The 20960-nt window shown below is 43.8% G+C and overlaps 1 protein-coding gene across 1 annotated transcript; it reads left to right on the top strand.

Annotated features, from left to right (window-relative positions):
• Positions 1–1253: 1253 nt before the first annotated feature.
• LOC147639716 (uncharacterized) lies at positions 1254–15919 on the top strand. The gene is made up of 11 exons (XM_086773119.1): positions 1254–1453; positions 3117–3142; positions 5236–5295; positions 5407–5463; positions 13989–14101; positions 14234–14267; positions 14356–14392; positions 14505–14575; positions 14680–14830; positions 14916–14986; positions 15148–15919. The coding sequence occupies exons 1-11, from the start codon at positions 1387–1389 to the stop codon at positions 15619–15621; spliced, it is 1161 nt and encodes a 386-aa protein (XP_086629245.1). The 5' UTR covers positions 1254–1386; the 3' UTR covers positions 15622–15919.
• The last annotated feature ends 5041 nt before the right edge of the window (positions 15920–20960 follow it).

The raw sequence follows: 20960 nt of genomic DNA, 5'->3' as shown, positions 1-20960 counted from the left end.
ATGAATATGTAGATTGCATTGATGTCTCTTGGAATGCACTAATCAATATATATGAGTGGGATGGCCTAATGGAAGCTTTGAACTATTTTGGAACCTATCCATTAAATGTATGTCATGTGTGGTGTGTTCATAGAAGCATGACAAGTGCTTGTGGAGCTTGATTCTTGCTTCTCACCTGGATGTTATCTCCTAGGGCCAAGGTGAGCTCCTTCTCAGATGTAGGCTATCTTTTTAGATGCAAAGACCTTTGCTTGCATCATGCATGCCCACGGTAGCATAAGAATAGGGACAAGGGGGAAGAGACTCATGACAAGGGGGAAGAGACTCATGACAAGATTGCTAGACAAAGGTTTTTGGCAAATATTATTGCTTTGGTGGATACGTATGCCAATTGTGGTGCACTCGCAACAAAAGCATGACAAGTGCTTGGAGAGCTCCCTTCTTGATATGTTATCTCTTGGGATGCACTATTTGTTGGATACGTCCAACAAGGCCAAGTAGAGGGAGCAGTGGACTATTTTGAACAAATGGAGCAGAACGGCCTCTTCAAATGCAATGACCTTTGCTTGCATCTAAAAGCCTATGGGAGCAAAGGAACAAATGACAAGGGGGAACAAATTCATGATGTGATTGCTAAACAGCGGATGATGTAGGAAATATTTTTTTTCTTGGCAATGTGCTGGTGTGAATGTATGCCAAATGCGGTGCACTTGCAAAAGAACACCAAGTACTTTAGGAGCTCCTTTCTTGGGATGCTATCCCTTGGAGTGCAGTAATAACAGGATGTGCTTATTAAGACTATACTCAATGTGTATGCATGCCAAGTGTGCTACTCTTTACATGTCTCATTCAATTCACTGATTCCAATGTGAGTATCCATGTGTGACAAATGTTTATGTGCCTTTTCCTTCGCAAAGTTGTCTTTTTAAATGGGTGCATAGCTCCTACCCGCTGTCGGGTCATGGTTCTAGTTGTATATGTACTAAAGAAGAAGTAAACAAGATAGACACGTGTACATCCCATGCTATAATAAATTGATTTGATAGCCAGTAGCTTCGATTAATGAAAACAAGACAAAATTTTAGGTGAATATTTTAATTATGTATACAAGATGGAACCGCAACACTACTATCTTCTTAGGGGAGAGTAGCCCAATCCCTTCAAAATTGATGGGATACCATGGTAATCAATTTTGGGAATTTTTTCTTTTAATGGTAATCAAACGTTTTTCACAACGGGTTTTAAAACGAGCATGACGGCCCTGAAAAAGCACGCGTTGGTTCACGCGTTGGTTTTGGATTCTTACACCTTATTATGTTTAATTAAATTAAAAACCTCCTCGCATCTGACAGCAACAACGCGGGGAAAGTTCCAGCTCTTGCGAAGATGGAAGCCCTTCGGCGACTGAAGTACCATTTCAATTCTGACCTCGAGCTTCGCCACATCGAAACAGGTAAGTACTATTTTGCCATGAGATTTTTCTTTTTTTAAGCTAACCATGGCCGTAGGGTAATGTTGATGAAAGAGTGCGTACATCCATCCAGAGAAAAGAAAATACAACTTTAGGGTTCTCTGAGGAGAGGGAGATAATCGTTTGTTTGAAAAGGTTTCAATAAAAGTTTTAAAGTCTCCTTACTGAGCTTGCATTAGAGAAGATCAATGTGCAGGTTAAGCCACAGTTAGGAAAAAGAAAGAAGAAATTTGCAGAAGAAAAAGAAGATCCACTGTTCAATTATTTTGTTTCAGACTTTAATCCACTGTTTAAAGTAGTTTGGATGATGAGATTGTACATCATTCAGCCTGCATCAGCGATTATTAACGTGCAGACTAAGCCATAATTTAAAAGAAGAAGAGGAGGAGGAAGAAGAAAGAAGTTGCTATCAAGCCATTTTTCGGGGCGGAGAGCAAGAACGTGGAGAGTGAGCCAGTAGTTTGGCCGATCAAAGTTACCTGCCCAGTGGCAGAGGAGATCGAAGTTCTTATTGTAAGCCAATTTAGAAAGAGAATATGTCCAATTCCGGAGCTTTATGATCAACACCAATTTGCAGATTCCTGTGATCTGTTAGACCATTTGAACAATCTTTTCAAGAACCTAGGAGTGGGGGTAAGGCCAAGTTGTTTAGGGCAAGTGTGAAGAGGAAGGAGAAGTTTAGAGCATTATCACTCAGTCTATTCTTTTCTGTTTATGAAACTTGGTTTACATTCTTATATGAGTGATCCATTGACTATAGGAAGACTTATCTTCTCTAGGGAACCTATAGTATGGGGATGATGTCAAATGGGTGGAAACAGGCAGGGGGGCTGGGACGTCGTCTTTTTTGTAAGTACATTGTATAGTTCGATTTGGATAAAGGCCCCAGAAGTATATCACATCATTCCTCGGTCCATATCAGACAAGTTTTGCCCTCTTTGTTTGATAAACCCTGGTTTGCACACTTATGTAAGTCTGTTTATTACATGAAAAATTACCTTTACAGATCATAGTGATAAGCCTTAAAGAAATTGAAGAAGGTGGGAGGGGTTTATCAAAAGGTGTAGTAAATAAGGGTAAGCTTTGATGCCAAAGTGCAGTAGGTAGCGGCAAGGGAGAGAGTTGAAAGCCTAGGGTATTAAGAAGTAGAAAAACAAGTTAATAGGGGAAGGTTGCATTTGTGCAAGTCAAAAGTCATGCCACTCCAAAATTTCTTAACTTAATCCAGGACTATTGTGAGTTTTACCAATGTTTAGAAAGTTGTGCTAAATCTTTAATGCCCAAGAATGTACAACATTCTTAGCGAAAGAGAAATCTGCAGATGCAGCTGTGGAGTGGTTCCCTGCCTTGTGTTTGTCTAAAACATAGCATTATTGATCTGTTTTTAAAAGGGTTTTAGATATAGATTTAATCCGCAATGCCAATAGGCTGCAGTATTCTGGCTTTTACAGTGTTATTAGGTCTAAGGCGTGCAGTCATTTGTAATCGTGTAGGCAGTCTTTGCATGCCAGTGCTGTCCTTCATTAAGGCTGTTTAGTTTTTATACTGGATGCCTTTTGTATTCCATCTTGTTTTGTTATATTTGGAAGAAGCTTGTACCATGGCTATGACCAGACCCGTCTTTTCTTTGTTTTTGATTTTGCAGGAGAGCCGTTTCAGTTCGTTGATCAGGTGTTATGATCTTTCAACTTAAGCTTTTTACTGGAAATCTGAATAAGTCTGTTCTCTTTAATGATTACTCTCCTATAGTGTTCTATGTTGGTTAGTTTTATTGGAATCAAATTAAAATGCAACCAAGTCTCTCCCAGGAGTGCTCCCTCCATTGTGGAGACCTTTTGGGGCAGACTGAAAAGTAAAATTTAGCCTATGGTTGTTAAGCAATCAACAGCGTGCACATCATAGGGACTGGCTGCTGTGGCAGCCCCTTTGTTATAAAATGAGGAATTTGATGCTTCCAAAAAACAGCATGGAAGAGTAGTATGGCAAAACAACAAGGAAAGGGGAAGATCCAAGGACAGGTGCCTTGTCGGCACTGCTTGCTGCATCCTTTGAAGCTAGCAGCAGCAAGAGAGGATCAGGTGATAGGAGAAGTTGACTGGGGAATGGGAGCAGTAGAGGAAGTGGAGCAAGCTGGATGCAGGCGCTCAGCATTTGGGATTGGGGCATGTAAGAGGGGATGCTGATGACTGCCTGCAGGGTTCTTGGAGGCATGGTTTTTTCAAAGGGGATTTTGGAGAGTAGATATAATTCAGTCTGTCTGAAGGTTTTTTGTTGGTAGCATTGCAAAATAAAAATGCACACCTCATCTATTATCTAATTACAGCATCTTCTTATTTCAGGTAACTTGAATTTGTTCTTTTTGACAATGTGATGCGATGTGATTGTTTGTGATTATTGGTTACGTGTGTAACCTAATCACTCACTTCATCACAAATGTTAAGTTGTATTAGTAGCATGTATGGAGCCTATTTAAAGACACTCTTCTCAATGATAATCAAGCAAGCATTTTTTGCATTTGTTGATCCTTTTTGTAGGAGGTGGAGTCATTTTGTGGATCCTTCATTTAACATAATGTATGCACAAGAAAATTTGTGGTTTTAGCAAAATTTATATAATTTGGTTTTGGGCCCATTTCTTTCTCTCTTGCTAAAACTCTCAACAAAGGCCTCTTGCAAAGGAGGATCAAATGTGCACAAAAGAGGGGCCATGGGCATTGGTCAAGGCAGCCCATGGGCACTCATTTGGGTGCCCAATCCCCGCTCTTGATGTTATAAGTCCACCTTAAGGGCTGGCTGCCCCCCACAACACAGGCTTTTCAATGGGATTTCGATTGAATAAAATTAAGTATAGTGAAAATAGTCGTATGAGAAAAAAGGATATCTTTCCACCAATTGAGGTATAGTGAAAATAGATCATATGACAAAAAAGGATATCTTTCCACCAATCGAGGGACGGATTGAATGGGTAGCAAACTCGCATTCTATTGATCTGAAATCGATTAAAGAAAAGAAAATGATGTTTGCTTTCCAATTTTTCGGTTCGTTCTGATAGCAAGAAATCCCAAGAAAAGGGGTGAATGTGGCCAACAAAGGGCACCCCATTAAAAGGGGGAAAAGGCATTCTGCATTTATTGATCCAAAGCACAGTCGGCTTGTGTAGGGCTGGCTGACCAGCACTCATGAGCCTAGTTAAGGGTCTTCCCCTTGCCCCATTCCTTATTCATCGATTCTCAGCCTTTGTGTGTTCGGACTCCAGCCTCTGGCAAGCAAGAGGAGCTTTAACGCAAGGAAGAAGGGGGCTTGCTTGTGCAGTGTGTTTTCCAGTCAACAGTGGGGGCTTCAAAAACACAGATCCTCAGTCGTTTGGTGGTTGCCTACAGCCAGAGGTTTATGTCTCAAGTCATGGGCAGCCTCCACATCAAGGGAGGAGGGTATTTCCCACGTGAAAACCCTAGTTTAGGTCAGTTCTCTGTTTGGACAGAAATCAGTCCTATTAATTGTACTCAATTCTCTTGTAGCAAGTACACTCAAGTGGTGGGGGCCCTTAAGTGGGTGACTCAGAGCCTGTACTGTGGATTGTGCATTCTTTCTATTCTCTTCTCTCTTCTCTCTTCCCAAATCAGCAAGTTAATACACTTCCTAATTATAATCAAATGCTTCCACTATGCCTGACGTAACAATAACATGAATGTGCATACGTTTGCAAAATGCAATGATGCGTAAGAGATTTGACTGAGCATTTCTTCTTTGATCATTTTCTACCAGAATCATTATGAGGAGCTTGCTGATGCTGTGGCAGATTATATTCAGGAAATAATGGTCAAGGTTGATGGTTGGCATGACGCACCAATTATTTTTGTTGTCAGCATCCCAAAGTTTAATCTTAAAAAAAAAAAAGTTGACTATTGACCAATTTTTTGAACTTTGTTTGTGAAGGATTATGATATGATCAAAGTTGAACTGCCCTTTCAAGAGCATTTGCAAGACATCTTGGTAAGAATTTCTTCTTCTTTTTGATGTAAGAGTGTTTGTGCTTGTGATGATTTTAGTTGGCTGGCTGGTTGGCTGGCAGGCATGAACTTGTTGTTAGAAGTCATCTCCTGTCTCTATCAGACACCAGGGCCTCTGTTGTGGGTGTGCCCGCCGTGTATAGGTGTTTTCTCATTTTTCCTCACACCCCGTATTTTTCTCCCATTTTTTCATGGTGTGGGGGAGTCTGCCTTGTGCTGGCAGGAAGGTCCAGATGCTGGCCGACTACTGGCTGCTGGCCGACTGGAGCAGGCCGACTTCACACGTGTATGCATGCTGGCCCCGACTGGAGTAAATGCTGGTCGGGTGACTTTAGCATGCTGTCGGCTGCCCTTTGCGGGATCTTGTGGATCGAGAAGAGTTACACGCCTATCTCTCTCCTTCTCTTGTGCTATCTATTTTCTGCACTCTACTTGCTCTTTTGGTCTTAAATTTTGTTATCATCTCCGCTGCGTATTTTGACATGGTATCAGAGCCCTAGGCTCTTGAAAGATCTTGGGAGTTTTCAGAGCAAGAGGGGGATTGTTACGTTGCTGATTGGTGGAGTGTTAGGACTGTTCGGGAAGAGAAGTAGCAAGAGGAAGACGGGCTAAGTTGCTGGACAGCCACTTGCAGGTTTAAAGTTTTTTTTCCTCCTCCACCCACCCTGTTCAGTTACATCCCCGTGATGGCAGATTTATTAGAGCTGGCTGAGAAGCATGTGAAGATCCCAACTCTCCCCACGTTCCCAGTGGACCGTCAATTGGACGGGAACAATTACGGCATCTGGAAGGTGATGATGGAGTCTGTGCTGGAGTCATATGACCTTGCTGATTTCATTGTTATCGGGGTTCCACGTTCGGAAGCAGAGGAAGGGGAGTTACTGTCAATGAAGAAGGACCGCGAGGCACAGGCACATATGTGGGATTGTGTCAACGCCAGGGTCCGGTCATTTATCTTCCTCAACTGCACACCACAAGTAATCAATCACGTAAAGCATATGACAATGGCCAGAGGCATATGGCAGCACTTGGCTTCTCTTTATAACAGGGTATCGCCCATGAAGAGGATTTCCTTGGAAGTACAGGTGCGGGTTATGAACCCTGCAAAGTCGTCGACGATGCGGGAGCACATTAACAAGCTGCAGGCCCTTCAGCAGGAAGTCCTCTAGGCTGGGAAGGAGATATCATCAGAAGATATGGCCATTACTTTGTTGTCCCACTTGCCTGCTCGATATTCCGCTTTCTACTCCTCTTTGATTACTAGTGGCAGGCTCAGCACCATTACCTTGGAGGAGCTTGTGCTCATGGTCTTGGACCAGGAGGAACGTTTCACGAACCCTCTTCACAGCGGAGGTTCGGAGGTCTTAACTGGCCCAACGGCTGAAAGGCTGGAATAACAACAAGGGCAAAGGGAAGGCTTCACCGGAGAAGTCTTCTGAGAAGAAGCCTGAAATAGAACGAGAGAAACTGAAGGCCGAGCGGTCCTGCAATGATTGTGGCAAGAAAGGCCACTACTGGAGGAAGTGTCCTAAAAAGCGGACTGGGAAGAGTGCTGATTCGTCAGCCTCAGCTGCAAAGACTCTTGCATTTGTGCACTTAGAGATGATGGACTCCGATGCTTCATCGTCTTCGAGCGAGGAGGCAGTTGGCTTCACCGCAAAGAATACCCGGGAATGGATTCTTGACAGTGGTGCTTCTAGGCACATGACTCCGTCCCGTGACTTCTTTCTGGATCTGAAACGGCAGTCAGGTCGCATTTTCATTGGCGACAACTCTACCATTCCGATACACAGTGAGGGCCAGATGAAGATTATTCCCGACGGCAAGGGGGGCAAGCATGCCTCCCGTGTTCTTTACGTCCCTGCTCTTGGTTTTCATCTTCTGTCAGTGCATGAAGTATGCAAGACTAGCTTTCGGGTGGAATTTGAGGAGCATTCAGTTGCTCTATGGGACCATGAGACTGGCCAGGTTGTTTGGGAAGGCGGTGTGGAGAATGGTATCTACAAGCTCTCTGCACTCTCCTCATTGACAGGTTCTCGGGTCGGAGATCTGTGGCACTTTCGTTTTGGCCACTTAAATGTGGATGCACTGCAGCGAGCTTTCCGAGACCAGATGGTGGTTGGCTTGCCAGATGTTGGCAGCAGGCAAGGAGGTTGCAGTTCTTGCAAACGTGGTAAGCAGCACAGGGAATCCTTTTCGAAGCAGGGCCGCAGGCTTCCAGGCGGGCTTCAAAACCATTGGAGTTGATTCTCACTGACTTCACACTGACTTGTGTGGATCTCAGCAGACACCATCACTGGGAGGATTTCTCTATTTTATGTTGCTTGTTGATGATTGTACCAGATTCACGTAGGTCTACTTTCTTTCACAGAAGGACCAAGCTTTTGCACGGTTCAAGGATTGGCACGTGATGGTGGAAAAAGAGTCTGGATTGCAGGTAAAGACTCTCAGGGTTGACAAAGGGAGTGAATTCTCCTCGAATATATTTCTCAGATTTTGTGCAGATCATGGCATCAAGAGGGAACTGGCCAATACAGGATCGCCTTCAGAGAATGGAGTTGTAGAACGCAAAAACAGGATTGTGGTGGAGATGGCGAGCACGTGCTGGAGCATCGTGATCTTCCTCGTCCACTTTGGGGAGAGGCTGTGGCAACGGCTATCCATACCCTCAACCGGTCTCCGACGACTTCAGTACCTAATATGACTCCGTTTGAGGCATACTTTGGAAGGAAACCTGATGTCTCGCACTTCCGTGTTTTTGGGAGTGATGCGTATGTACATATTCCGAAGAAACAGAGAGGGAAGCTTGACTCGAAATCCCGCAAGCTTATATTTGCGGGGTATAATTCTCTTTCCAAGGGATACAGCTTGTATGATCGAGATAGGAATGAGATTGTTGTCAGCCGGGATGTGGTTTTTGATGAGCATGTTCCAGTATCCACTGTCGAGGAGCCGCCACTTCTTGGAGATCCAGAAGAGTCTGATGATGATTCCCAGACCATTGTTCTAGTTGATCAACCTCAGTCAGTACAGGAGGTTGAGCCCGCAGCTGGAGTAGAGTCTCCACAACGGCAAGAGGCTCCACGATCTGTTCGAGTACCCAAGTGGTTGTTGGACACCCTTCGGGAGTCGGGTGTCACGGAGTTGCCCTTCGAGTGGACCACAGAGGACGGCCCTCGAAGATCGCACAGAGTCTGCAACAAAAGCAATATAGCGGAGCTTCTTCAGGTAAACTATGCTTTGATGTCTCGTATTATGCGGGACAAGGAGCCCACTTCCGTTAAGGAAGCCCTTTCACAGGATACTTGGAGGAAAGCCATGCAGGTGGAACTTGATGCCATCGAGAAGAACAAAACATGGGAGTTGGTACCAAGGCCGTCGAAACGGTCAGTCATTGGTGTCAAATGGGTCTTTAAGACCAAATATGCGTCAGATGGGTCGGTGGACAAACACAAAGCCAGACTTGTGGCTAAAGGTTATGCTCAGCAGCCAGGCATCGACTACGAGGATACCTTTGCAACGAGGTACGGATGACCACGATTTGGACCGTTCTTGCCCTTGCTTCTTCTCAGAGGTGGCCATTGTATCAAATGGATGTAAAATCTGCGTTCCTTAATGGTGACCTGCAAGAGGAGGTGTATGTTGAGCAGTCTCCAGGCTTTGTTGTTCCAGGATCAGAAGGGATGGTTTACCGGTTACGTAAGGCCTTGTATGGTCTTAAGCAGGCTCCCAGGGCTTGGAATCAGAAGATTGATTCCTTCTTTGTTCGGACTGGTTTTCAGAGATCGGTTGCAGATCCCAACCTGTATCTCTTTCGGGAACGCGGCATGGTTACGATTATCATCCTTTATGTGGATGATCTCATTCTTACCGGCGGTCATGTGGAGCACATTGGCGTGATGAAGGCTGCCTTGTCAAAAGAGTTTGAGATGATCGACCTAGGCTTACTCCACTTCTTTTTGGGATTGGAGATCTGGCAGACCCAGAGGGGATTTTTTGTCTCTCAGCAGCGGTATGTTCATGAGTTGCTTGAGGCCTTTGGGATGGAGAACTGCAAGCTTATTACTTTGCCGATGGACCCAAACACTGTGAGTCAGTTGATGCCTCGCAGTATCGGAAGTTGGTTGGTTCATTGACCTGGTTGCTGAACACCAGATTGGACTTGAGCTTCTCCGTGGGGTTGTTGAGCTCTTTTATGCAGATGCCATTGAAGTCTCATTGGGACGTAGGATTGCGGATCTTGCGGTATCTACAGAGTATGAAGGATCTAGAACTCTTTTGAAACCGATCCCGTCAAGTGGGAGTAGACTCCGTTGGACACCCACACGCGTAATAGCACAACTTAAATATCACAATATGAATGGACAACTCAATAACAACTGAAAAAACTGAAATGAAATAAAGATCAATGGACACCAGCACTGGGGCCGGAACGGGCCGACTCCCCCCTCAATATATATAATATATTATTGGGAGTATTTAAGGGGTACAATGTTCCATGGGTTCGATGAACCAGATGATGTCCATGTACAACTGAAATGAATACAGTTACCAAACAATAGTCTTGAAGTAGACGTTTGAAGTAGAGCGAACCACTTGAAGAAGTCTAGTCTCTACGGTCTCGTGCCTTCACTGGAATCCGCAGAGCGCCCCACTGGTGTTCCAGGACCACGCACAAGCAGGCGCTCCTGTACGAACGCCTGGCTCTCCCGATCTCGGCACCCACAGACCGTGGTTCTCCAAAAAGCTTGGACTACCCGGCTCCGAACGGGTGTTAGCAGCAGTGAATATCCCTCGAAAGATTTACGCCAAAGACCTTCGCTTGAATCTCAATCAATGTACCTTGTAAAACAATGAATATGGCCTCTATTAGAGCTGGGCACCCACGCATGAGAGGAGATGGCCCTATTGCAGCTGTTGCTGGCCGCCCGCAAGAGAGAGAGAGAGAGAGATCTAGCTGCAGTCGCTTGCGTGGTAGAGAGGGACACCTGTAGCTGCCCGCTTGTGGGAGAGGAAGACGCCTGTGTGCAGCTTGCTTGTGGGCAAGAGAAGGAGGCGCCTCGGTGCAGCCCGCTTGTGGGCAAGAGAAGGAGGTCGCCTGCAGCTGCCCACTTGTGTGCAAGAGAGGTCGTTGCTTGCAGCTGCCCGATAGCATGAATGCAAGCGAAGGAGGCGCTTGGGTGCAGCCCGCTTGTGGGCAAGAGAAGGAGGTCGCCTGCAGCTGCCCACTTGTGTGCAAGAGAGAGGGTCGCCTGCAGCTGCCCGATAGCATGAATGCAAGCGAGTCACCTATAGCTGCCCGCTTGTGGGAACGAAGGCGTCGCCTGTGATGAATAGCCCGCTTGTGTGCAAACAAGAGAGAGGCGCCAAGCGATGGTGGGGGCACCCCTCGAACAGCTGGCCGGCCCACCCTTTTGCATGGAGGCGGCCAGTTCCAAGGTTCCCAAGGGGGGGTGGGTAGGTGGCCATGCACCCGCGCCCACACACATGATTAAGGGAGGGATTCCCTCCCCACCATGGCCCATGTGTGGGTGCCCACCCTACCAAGGGCACCATAAAATATTGAGGAGGCCGCCCACTCATTAATGAGTGTGAACCTGCAACCTTATAAAAAAACAAAAGTTAGAAATAATGCTATAAAATAAACAAATGCAACACACTTACCACCTGTTCACACGCAACAAAACTCGTCAGAAGACAGAGCAAACTTCACGACTCACTGGCAGGCGTCCCTGCTCAGTAAGTGGCACGTCAGATAGGCAAACACAAGAATACAAGCCACGCGAAAACAGTTCCAGGCATGCAAACATGAATGCATGTGCAAACAGTATCATGGACATATCTCCTGTTCATGGAACAAGTACTAAACATTCCTGTCGGGCACAGTGATGGCACGACAGAAAGTATAAATCCCGGTCTTCCTATGGAGTGACAGTCCACCTAACCATGACAGCTGTGGGCAAAACCCACAAGACTTGGCTATCCCCATCGAGCCACGAGCTGAGCTAACTAGCAAGACGCACCAAACAATCTCTACCCCATGATGTCCCATACCGCCACCACAGAGCTATCCTCGCGGGCCTCAAGATTACTGTCGGTCTCGGCTGCATGAAGCAGGTGCACGTCTGCACTAGATCCAGGCTCCTGACCGCAGAGCTCTCACATGGACTCGCGAGACTCTGACTAACTGACTGACCTTGGCCACCCTTTTATAGACTCTTGGCCGGTCACCGAGTGTCCACACATGGGCGTTCGCCCGTCAGTCCCCATCCCTAGCCCAGCTCGCCAATCTGCTTGCCAAGCTCCAAGCGACCCCATGCCTCGAAGCTAGTCTTGTGTGCGTGCTGCACACGTAGATACACTCTGTGCATATGACATACTCCCATTCCTCTCCTTGCCCACAACAAAACTCTGTCTACAGTAGCTATTCTTTATGACCTACTTCTAGACCACAACACTAGCTTCTCTTTCCCACGATGCCTACGAGAAAAAATACGCTAAAATGTGAAAAAATAGTAGTACACATGAAAAACAGCAGTGTAGCCGAACTCATACCTCTTCTTGACCTCTTTCTTTTCCTACCTGCCAACTTGCTCGCTCTTCGAGGCATGCTCTGATACCATTGTCAAATCCCCAAGGATCTCCTTGTAGAGCAATCTTGAAATAAGACCGGAAACCTGCAAAACAAAGCCATAAACCGTGAAAGGGGGTGCATGCCTGACTTACCACCCAACCATGACAACTGTGGGCAAAACCCACAAGACTTGGTTGTCTCCACCGAGCAATGAGCTGAGCTAACTAGCAAGACGCACCGACCAATCTTTACCCCATGACGTCCCATACCGCCATGGAGCTACTCTCGCGGGCCTCGAGACTGTTGCCGACCTCGGCTGCATGAAGTAGGTACATGTCTGCACAAGATCCAGGCTCTTGATCGCAGAGCTCTCGCATGGACTCGCGAGACTCTGACTAACTGAGTGACCTTGGCCACCCTTTTATAAGCTCTTGGCCGGTCACCGGGCGTCCACACATGGGCACCCGCGCGTCAGTCCATCCCTAAATCAGCTCGCCAATCAGCTTGCCTAGCTCCAAGCTACCCCAAGCCTCAAAGCTAGTCTTGTGTGTGTGCTGCACACGGTAGATACACTTTGTGCACATGACAAGATCTACGAGTGGATTTTTGTTTTCATTGGGGAGTGTTGCTGTGACATGGAGTAGCAAGAAGCAGCCCACAGTTGCCTTGTCGAGTACAAAGGCAGAGTACAGATGAGCTGTGGTGGCAGTGTGTGAGGTAGCTTGGTTACGCAAGCTACTTGTTGATTTGGGGTTGCATGTGGAGAGAAAGGCTATCATATATTGTGATAATCTTAGCAGTATACAATTGGCCAAGAACCTAGTTTTCCATGCTGCGTGGACAAAACACATTGAGATACACTACCACTTCATCAGGGAGAGAGTCTTGGTAGGCGACATCAACTTGGCCTAGGTCAGCACACAGGATTAGGTCGCTGACATCTTCACGAAGGCCTTGGGAGTTGAGAAGCTTTGTAGATTTCAAGATATGCTTGGAGTTCACGAGCTGGAGTTGAGCTTGAGGGGGAGTGTTGAGATGTCAAGCTCAACACGATCTGACACTCACGAGGCGCCTGCGTGACCGTTTAACATTTATATCACTGGCGGGTTTGGTAGTTGGTACCGACATATCTTCGCCAGAGATTCTACAGCTGGACTACATCGACTAGTCCACACCTACCCACTCCACTTAGCGCGTTCACATTATGGACCACATGTACATAGTACTTTAGTACTTATGTTGCATTTTTCTTTATCTTTTTGTTAGAACTCTTTTTGTTATAAAGAAGAAGAAGAACAATTTTCAGCCTCTCATCTTGTGTGCTCTTCTAGGGTTTGTGTGAGTGTGCGTGTGCTTGCAAGAGCTCAAGCTCCCTTCTCCCTTGCATCCTTTTACCTCTTTAGGAAACAACATGGTAACTTGCTACATACCTAGTACTAATTCTCGGGATTACTAGCCTAATACGGCAAGATTAGGGGAGCCCTGGGATTAGGAGGAAGCAAGCTAATTCGGGTATCTAAGGTTATTATTAATAAATCCATGTGTACAGGTTATTTATAACAAGATAGTTGTTTATAGTAGTAGGAGATACTATATAAGTGAAACATGGGTTATTGTTGTCATAACCTCACTATTAGTCAGAATTCGAACAAGACTCTAGCAGAGTGTTGATGTTGGCAAATTTTTCTTGTGTCTTGATTACCTTGACAGAGTAGGCTGAGTTGAGACTTGAGGTTTATGGATACTTTAGGGAATCAGAATTGGACTGAGATAGGTTCCTACTCATGATGATTGTTCTTAGTCCGTCAGGCTACAAAAAGGATAATCGGTTGTGGTGGAACATTGCACATGTTTATTGAGCACTCAGGTAGGTATGCCTTCTTCTTTAAGGAAGATATTAAAATTTTAAAAAAATAACTTTGTTGAAATTTCAGGAAGATTATGACGAAGAGAGTGATGCATCTATACGCTGCCCTATATTTGTGTCATCAAACCACAAGGAGGCGGATATAGTGCTGATTCTTCTGTGTGGAACTGGACGAGTCATGTGAGTACATTTTGGATTCTTTCAAGCAAGCTTCCAGTACAGTTCTCTTTTCTTGTTCTCTACATGGCCTTCCATCTACAGCATCCATGTTTGACTGGTGTTCTTAACTCTCCAATGTTCTTGTCTTTGCAGATCAGGGCAATGGGCGAGGAGGCTATGCATAAATGTAAGATGATCTCTATATTAATAATGAAAAATTAGACACTATGTTTGTCTGATGCAATGAAATTGAGAGCTGGGTTCATCATCTGTAGGATTCTCTGAAGACCGGCAGTGTCCTTCCTTTTCTGGGTCAGAAAAAATCCTCAAATTTTCACGGTTATCTTGTAAATCTCAGGCCCCTGGATCTTCAGCCCAGCTCTTTCTTCAAAGTTTTCACAATCCACTCTTTGACTTGCATCAGATTGGGCAAGGGAACACTCATTCGGTGTCATCATACTCAACCCAAATAAAACCTTTGTTGAAACAGACGAGGTTTGCTCTTGAATATATGAGATGTGCTGCTGCTCAGTATTTCTTGGTTTTCTATTATGTTTTTTATTACATGTAATAAGCTAAAGGGACTGGGTCTTTCACAGGGGCGTTACAGGATTCCATATAATGAATCTTCAGAGGCTCATGTGAACTATGCATGGCAGGCTCTTTGTAAGAGCCTTCCAGCAAAACACTTTGTCTTAGTAGCCCATTCTTATGGGGGTGTCAGCACCTGTACCCTCTTGGAGCATCATGGTTGATGAAGCTAAACCTGGCATCTGTTTCAGAATTGGCTTTACTTTTGAACATACAAATGGACTCATGTATGTTTTGATTACAGGAGAAGAGGTCCTGGAGCGACTGCGGTGTATTGCTTTTACTGACTCAGCTCATTCAGGGCAATTCGTTGAGGTAAGACGCTATACCTATCTGCGATTTCCCTCATATTTTGGTATTTTATGATTTCCTCCAAGCCAAACATCCAGAGAACTGAAGAGTGTAGACAATTGATATTAATATGCTGTGAACACAATGACTTGAAAGATGCACCTTTTTTCAATTTTCTTGTGTAGATGTTGGCAGAAGAAGCTAGGGAATTCTTGGCTAAGCATTGCATAAACTGGGCATCTAGCACTGAGCCGCTTGATACAGTGCTTGAAATTCCCCCAAGGAAAGCAGTGAAGTGTAATAACAAATCTGGAACCGGTTGCACCAGCAAGCCAAGGGCACGTAGGGGAAGGACTAGAGGCAGCCGTTGCAGTGCAAAGGAATATGATGAAGCTGAGTTGGACGAGGAAGCAGTCAGCAAATCTGAGACGAATGCACTGCCCAAACTATCGGAGCAACCAATTAATCGCAAAAGGCAACCAAACAGAACGAGGGACATCTCAGATTGGTTCAGAGCACGTGGCAGCACATGCAAGGTGGTCTCAGCTGGTACAGATGTTCATGAGCTAACCACAATGTCAGCCTATCCTTCAATTTGCAAGTTCCTGCTGGACAGTCTGCAGTCAGCTGGTGCGGCTTTAGAGCTGACAATGGGATGAACCAACCACAATACGAGATTGATGAGAATTTACCTCTTATAAATGTTTTCTGGGAAAGAACAGCCACTATACCTGGCATATCCCATTGCTCAAGACCAGTTTGGGGTTTTTTGGGAGACGCAAAATGCATACAAATGTATTTTATAAGTTCTATAATAGTTAACTCCCATGTGTTCAGACAGGAAGACCCTGCACATGTGTGCGTCTTTGCTGTCGCTTTTTGGGAACACTCCAGCATATGCCGTCTTCTGCTGTAAAGATGAACGCTCCAACATGCTTTACTTGTGAATTGTTGGTTTATGTTCATCTCGTAAGTGACATGTTGGTTTAGTACCTTTTCTTTTTGTTCTGGAATCCACTACACGTAGGCAAGCCATAATGAAATGTGAAGAGGGAAGTGCATGCAACTTTCTTTATCTTGTACTATCTTCTATGCCTGTTAGATATCCTCTCTCTCTCGTGGCTCATCAAGCACCATCTTGACGCAGATTTTTTCACCATTAAGCCTAGCATTGTAGTTGTGTGCAGTCTTTTAAAAAGTAGCCATTCCCTTGACATAAGCATAACCTTTTTTTTGGGGTGTATTCATGCAATGATGCACGTGTGCAGAAAAAAGGTTATGCATGTGTTAGGGTTGTAAGGATAAAATGTGCATGTGTATATTTGTATTGTATACATATATTTTATTAAAAAAGTGAGATTTTGATTGCAGATAGCAAGAATTGAGTCTGTGATGTTGTGCTTGGGCTATATACTGCCGGGAAGTATTGGCTAATTTTGGTGAGAAACATTGCCTCGAGGTGGTGATTGATGAGCCATGTGATAGGTTGACATGGCTATTGGTGTGCTATTTGATAGCTTAATGGCCTGCATCAAATTACAAGAATTTTGGAACTGGGCATGTGATTACCTCTTATGAAGTCATGCGGCATATACCTTCATGTGGTTTTGTGTTATGTAAATGAGTACAAGAAGGGCATTCTCACAAAGTTAAGAGTCACTTGCATCTCACCCTGTTCGATATAACTTGCTAGATTTTCTTCTTGACACAGGAATTTGATGCACTTTCAAGTTCGTAATGCGGATGCACTGTAACCCCAAATTGTGGATGTGCAGTTTCAAGCTTTAGCATCTTTTTGCATATAAAGAAACCAAGTGGTCCCAAACAAAAAGAAAGAATGCGATGTTGAAAGAGATCTAGAAGAGGGTTGCTAGCTTGCATCTAGGCTTTATGTTGGATAGCTAGAGAGCAATTGAAGAACACACAGAAAGCACAACACAGATCCGAGTTTGTACAAATATATCAATCTATGCAAGATTGCAACTTTTATTAATGATTAAATGTCAAGCACCTTTTAGTGTAGTTTTGATGAACTTGATTCTTGAAAAATGAATGTATATATATATATATATATATATAGATGATAAGATGTGGAAGTAAATTATGGGAGAGAGCGATATAGGGGGAGAGAGAGAGAAAGAGAGAGCATGACCTTGTGACCACTCACTACTGTCTTTAATCATGTAAAAGTAATCTGCCTTTAATCATGTAAAAGCAATCCACGGCAGCTTCTCTAAGGATGTTTCTAGGTGTTGGAATCCTCAATATGTATGTAACCAATCAAAATGGGTCATCTCGTTGAGGGGATACGATGAACACTCTGCTAGAATGATGTGGTCAGGTAGAGGGTTTACTATGTATGAGCGGTGAGAACTTCATGACTTGCAATCTCCCATCTTAGCTCCATAATGGAGGTGAGGGAGGATTTTCATCACTCCCAAGGTAATGTAAGATCTCACTCTCTCCCTGTATGTCTTGTATTGAAAATTATGAGTTTGAAGGTTTACGTTCGAGACCTTTTCTTTTACAAAGACATGTAGTGCATCAAGGTGTCTTTGTGAACCTCTCTATCACGTGTGATACGAGTACATCATCATCTACATCTAACTATGCTTATGCTAGTGTGGTCCCTCTCCTTCTAATCCATCAATGAAGTTTGGAAGCTTGTCTATATACAACCCAAAGAGCACTGGCCTTGGCATGTGTTCTATAAGTAAAATTATAGGCTCTTTAGAGTTTGTTTAGACTTTCATTTTTCAATTCCTCATGCTAACACCAATCTTGTAAGAAAAAAGTTTTTTTTTTCCTTTGAGACTTATATAAACAATACATTTCTATGTACCTATAATGTCTCAAAGAAATAGGGAAATACTCTCCAACACATTATATTAGTTAGGGAAAAAAACCACCCCTAAAAAAAGTTTGTGAAAAATATTTTTCTATGATTTTGACACTTTTTGCAAAAAAAAAAAAAACACGCGTGTGTATATAATCTAAATGTCTTTCACAGTGTTTGCGGTTCTTGGCCACGTGAACAACTACTCTGCTTAGGTGGGCTGCTTATGAGAGTTGGGAAAAACAAAGGTAACTCGTTTGATCTGTACCGAAAATGAATTTGATTTTCGGTACAAGCATTCTCACCCTAAGAAGAATTCAGGATTCGACTCCCATAGACTTGATAGACCCTTGCCTCAACTAAAGTACATTAAGAATATAGAAAATAAAGGTGTGAGCGCGAGCATGACTACGAGGTGGTTGCGAGCACATGAGGTGCAAGCACAATTCTTGTTACAGTCAATGGCACAGAAGAGGAGAGAGAGAAACACTTGATTATATGAAAACACACACTCTTACACAAGAGAGAGAAAGACAGCACGTAACATGTTTCATGTGCAAGAGAGAGAGCACAAGGGAACTTGCTTCAGCTTGATTGCACTTATGAATAATGTTACATGCTGGTCCTTTATATCGGCATTGGAACCAGCCTCAAAGTAAGTGTAGTAAAGTGTACTCACACTAACCTTACACTTAATCAAGAGATTGTTCACATGCCCATAAATATAACACTTACGTACGCATTCCAATGTCCTTTGAAGGAGGCTCATAAGTAGAGATGCACTGGAAACCCTACATCCAACACTCTCCCTCAACTCCACGATCAATGCTGTAGTAGAAGTGAAAAAACTTCTCTCTACTCCGAAGTTCATGCCTCATTACACTACATCTCCCGGATGAGCTATCCACATCTAACCTATTGCCTTAAATCATAATGAATAGCTCCAAACCTCCAAAGAAGACAATGACCGGTCCTCTGGGAGCAACCCATGGCCAATCCACGTGTTACCACCCTAGATCTCCTCAGCATAGTGTGCACTCTAACATTGCCGATGAAGAACCCGTCCAGATAACATGGGAGAATCAATCTCCCTATCTCCCTCTGGATCCAAAGAGATGTAAAAGGCTAGCTCAAGACTAGAAGGACTAGTAGCATCGATAGATGCCATTGCATCCGTTGAAGTCAATAGAGTAGTTGCCATCGCACTAGCAGCCACCTTTGAAGCCTTGGTGTTGTCATTTGATGAAGAACTAGATGCTACCTTCTTTGCTTTATGCCAGGCCTTGTCCTTTTTCTTCACCTCACATACCTTCATGGTGTGGCCCTTCTTATCACAATACCAACACTTCACCTTTGGCTTTGACTTACCCTTCTCTTCTTTCTTTCTGTTGAATGGTGTAACAAAAGCCTGCTCCTCACATTTACTTGCTTGCTCTCAAACCTTTTATTCCCTATCTCTTCTTCAAGTAACAATACTAAGACCTCAAAATCAAGAGGCTTATCCCTATGCCCAACTTTCAAAGAAGTGATACAACTATGATAAGAAGGAGCCAACCTTCTCAAAAGCGTATGTGCCAATTGTGTACTGTCAACTTTGGAGTCAATGGCCATCAACTTGTCCCGTAAGTCCTTTACTTGAGCAATGTAAGAAATGATAGAGTCACCTTTATTAAGAGTCAAATCATATAACGGGAGGACTGTTATAGGACCAAGGTACATGGAGAATTGATTAATCCACAAATTTATAAATGACAAAAATAAACCATAGATACCATAGCATAACTCAAGAGCATAAAATCAAAGAACATAAGATTGGGTGCAATCTCTCCCCTCATGCGTGTAGCTCCACTTCCACGACATGAGTATTTTGAGAATTGTATTCAATAAATAGCCCAAGGAGCTATTAATAGTTGTGTGTACAAAATTGAGCTTGCTTTTTCACTCTTTACAATAATAGCTCAAGCACTAGAGTTTGTTCACATGCTAAGTGTAAATAATCAAAAGTCTTCTAGCAATGAGCTAGGAATATAACAATGCCATGCACAAGCGTGCATAAATAATTTGTACAAACATTTGGCACGTGAAGTGGAGCTACATGCATGAGGGGGGAGATTGCACCCAATCTTGTGTTCTTTGATTTTATGCTCTTGAGTTATGCTATGGTGTCTATGGTTTATTTTTGTTATTTATAAATTTGTGGATTAATCAATTCTCCTTGGTCCTATAACATGTACATCATAAACACCCAAGCTTTGAAGATGTAGCTAAAGCAGAAGCTGCATAATGTGACCAGAGGAAAGCTAAGTATAAAGGATTACTCAGTGAAGGTTAAAGGGCTTGCAGATGCCCTTGCTTCTATTAGATTACCAATGGTGGATGATGATGATATGGTGGCCGGTAACCTTGAATGATCTTGGGAAAGAATACAACCAGTTTCAGACCTTCATTGGAGTTGGAGAGAACTATCTTGATTTTTCAAGAATCGATTGCTCTTCTCATCAATGAGGAGATGAATATGGGGGAGTTGTATCCTCTATTGAAATGAGCAGGCCTTCTACTCAATTACAGGTAGAGGCAGAGGGAGATCATTGTCTAGAGGCTGAGGTGAAGTCGTTTTGGAAAAAAAAATCATATAAGCAGCAACAACAATAAGATTCAAATGTACAAATAGGTGCAAGAGGTCACTCTAGAGGCAGGGGAACTAGAGGGGCTGAGGTGGTTTGGCAAAGAAATTATAGTGCAAATAGTACAAAGTGTTATTACTATGTCAAACCATGACATATGGAAAAGGTATGCTGTAAAAATAAGAATGGTATTAAAAGTGGAAAGTTGCAGCAAGGCAACTATGCATCATCATCAAAAGTAATCAGTTGGTGATGCTAGAAGTGAACAATTGTATGTGATGCACTATATGCTTAGTTTCATAATAGGAGATGTGTCAGGATCTAGAGATGTTTGTTATGTGGATTCTGGTGCCTTTAACCGCATGATCAGTCATGGTGAGTGGTTTAGAGATGCAAAAAATGGAAAAACTAGGTTATATAGAAACAGGTGATGATACTACACATCCCATTGCATATGTTGGTAAAGTGCCATTGTCTATGGCAAAATGAAGTACTTGGCAAATGTACTTAATGTTCCAAATATTACAAAGAACCTGGT

The sequence above is a fragment of the Cibotium barometz genome, chromosome 3, assembly GCF_041138505.1.
Source record: "Cibotium barometz isolate CiBa-2024 chromosome 3, ASM4113850v1, whole genome shotgun sequence".
In the NCBI taxonomy this organism is placed as follows: domain Eukaryota; kingdom Viridiplantae; phylum Streptophyta; class Polypodiopsida; order Cyatheales; family Cibotiaceae; genus Cibotium; species Cibotium barometz.
Note: the sequence above shows the minus strand (reverse complement) of the source record. Positions and strands in the feature narration are given on the sequence as shown.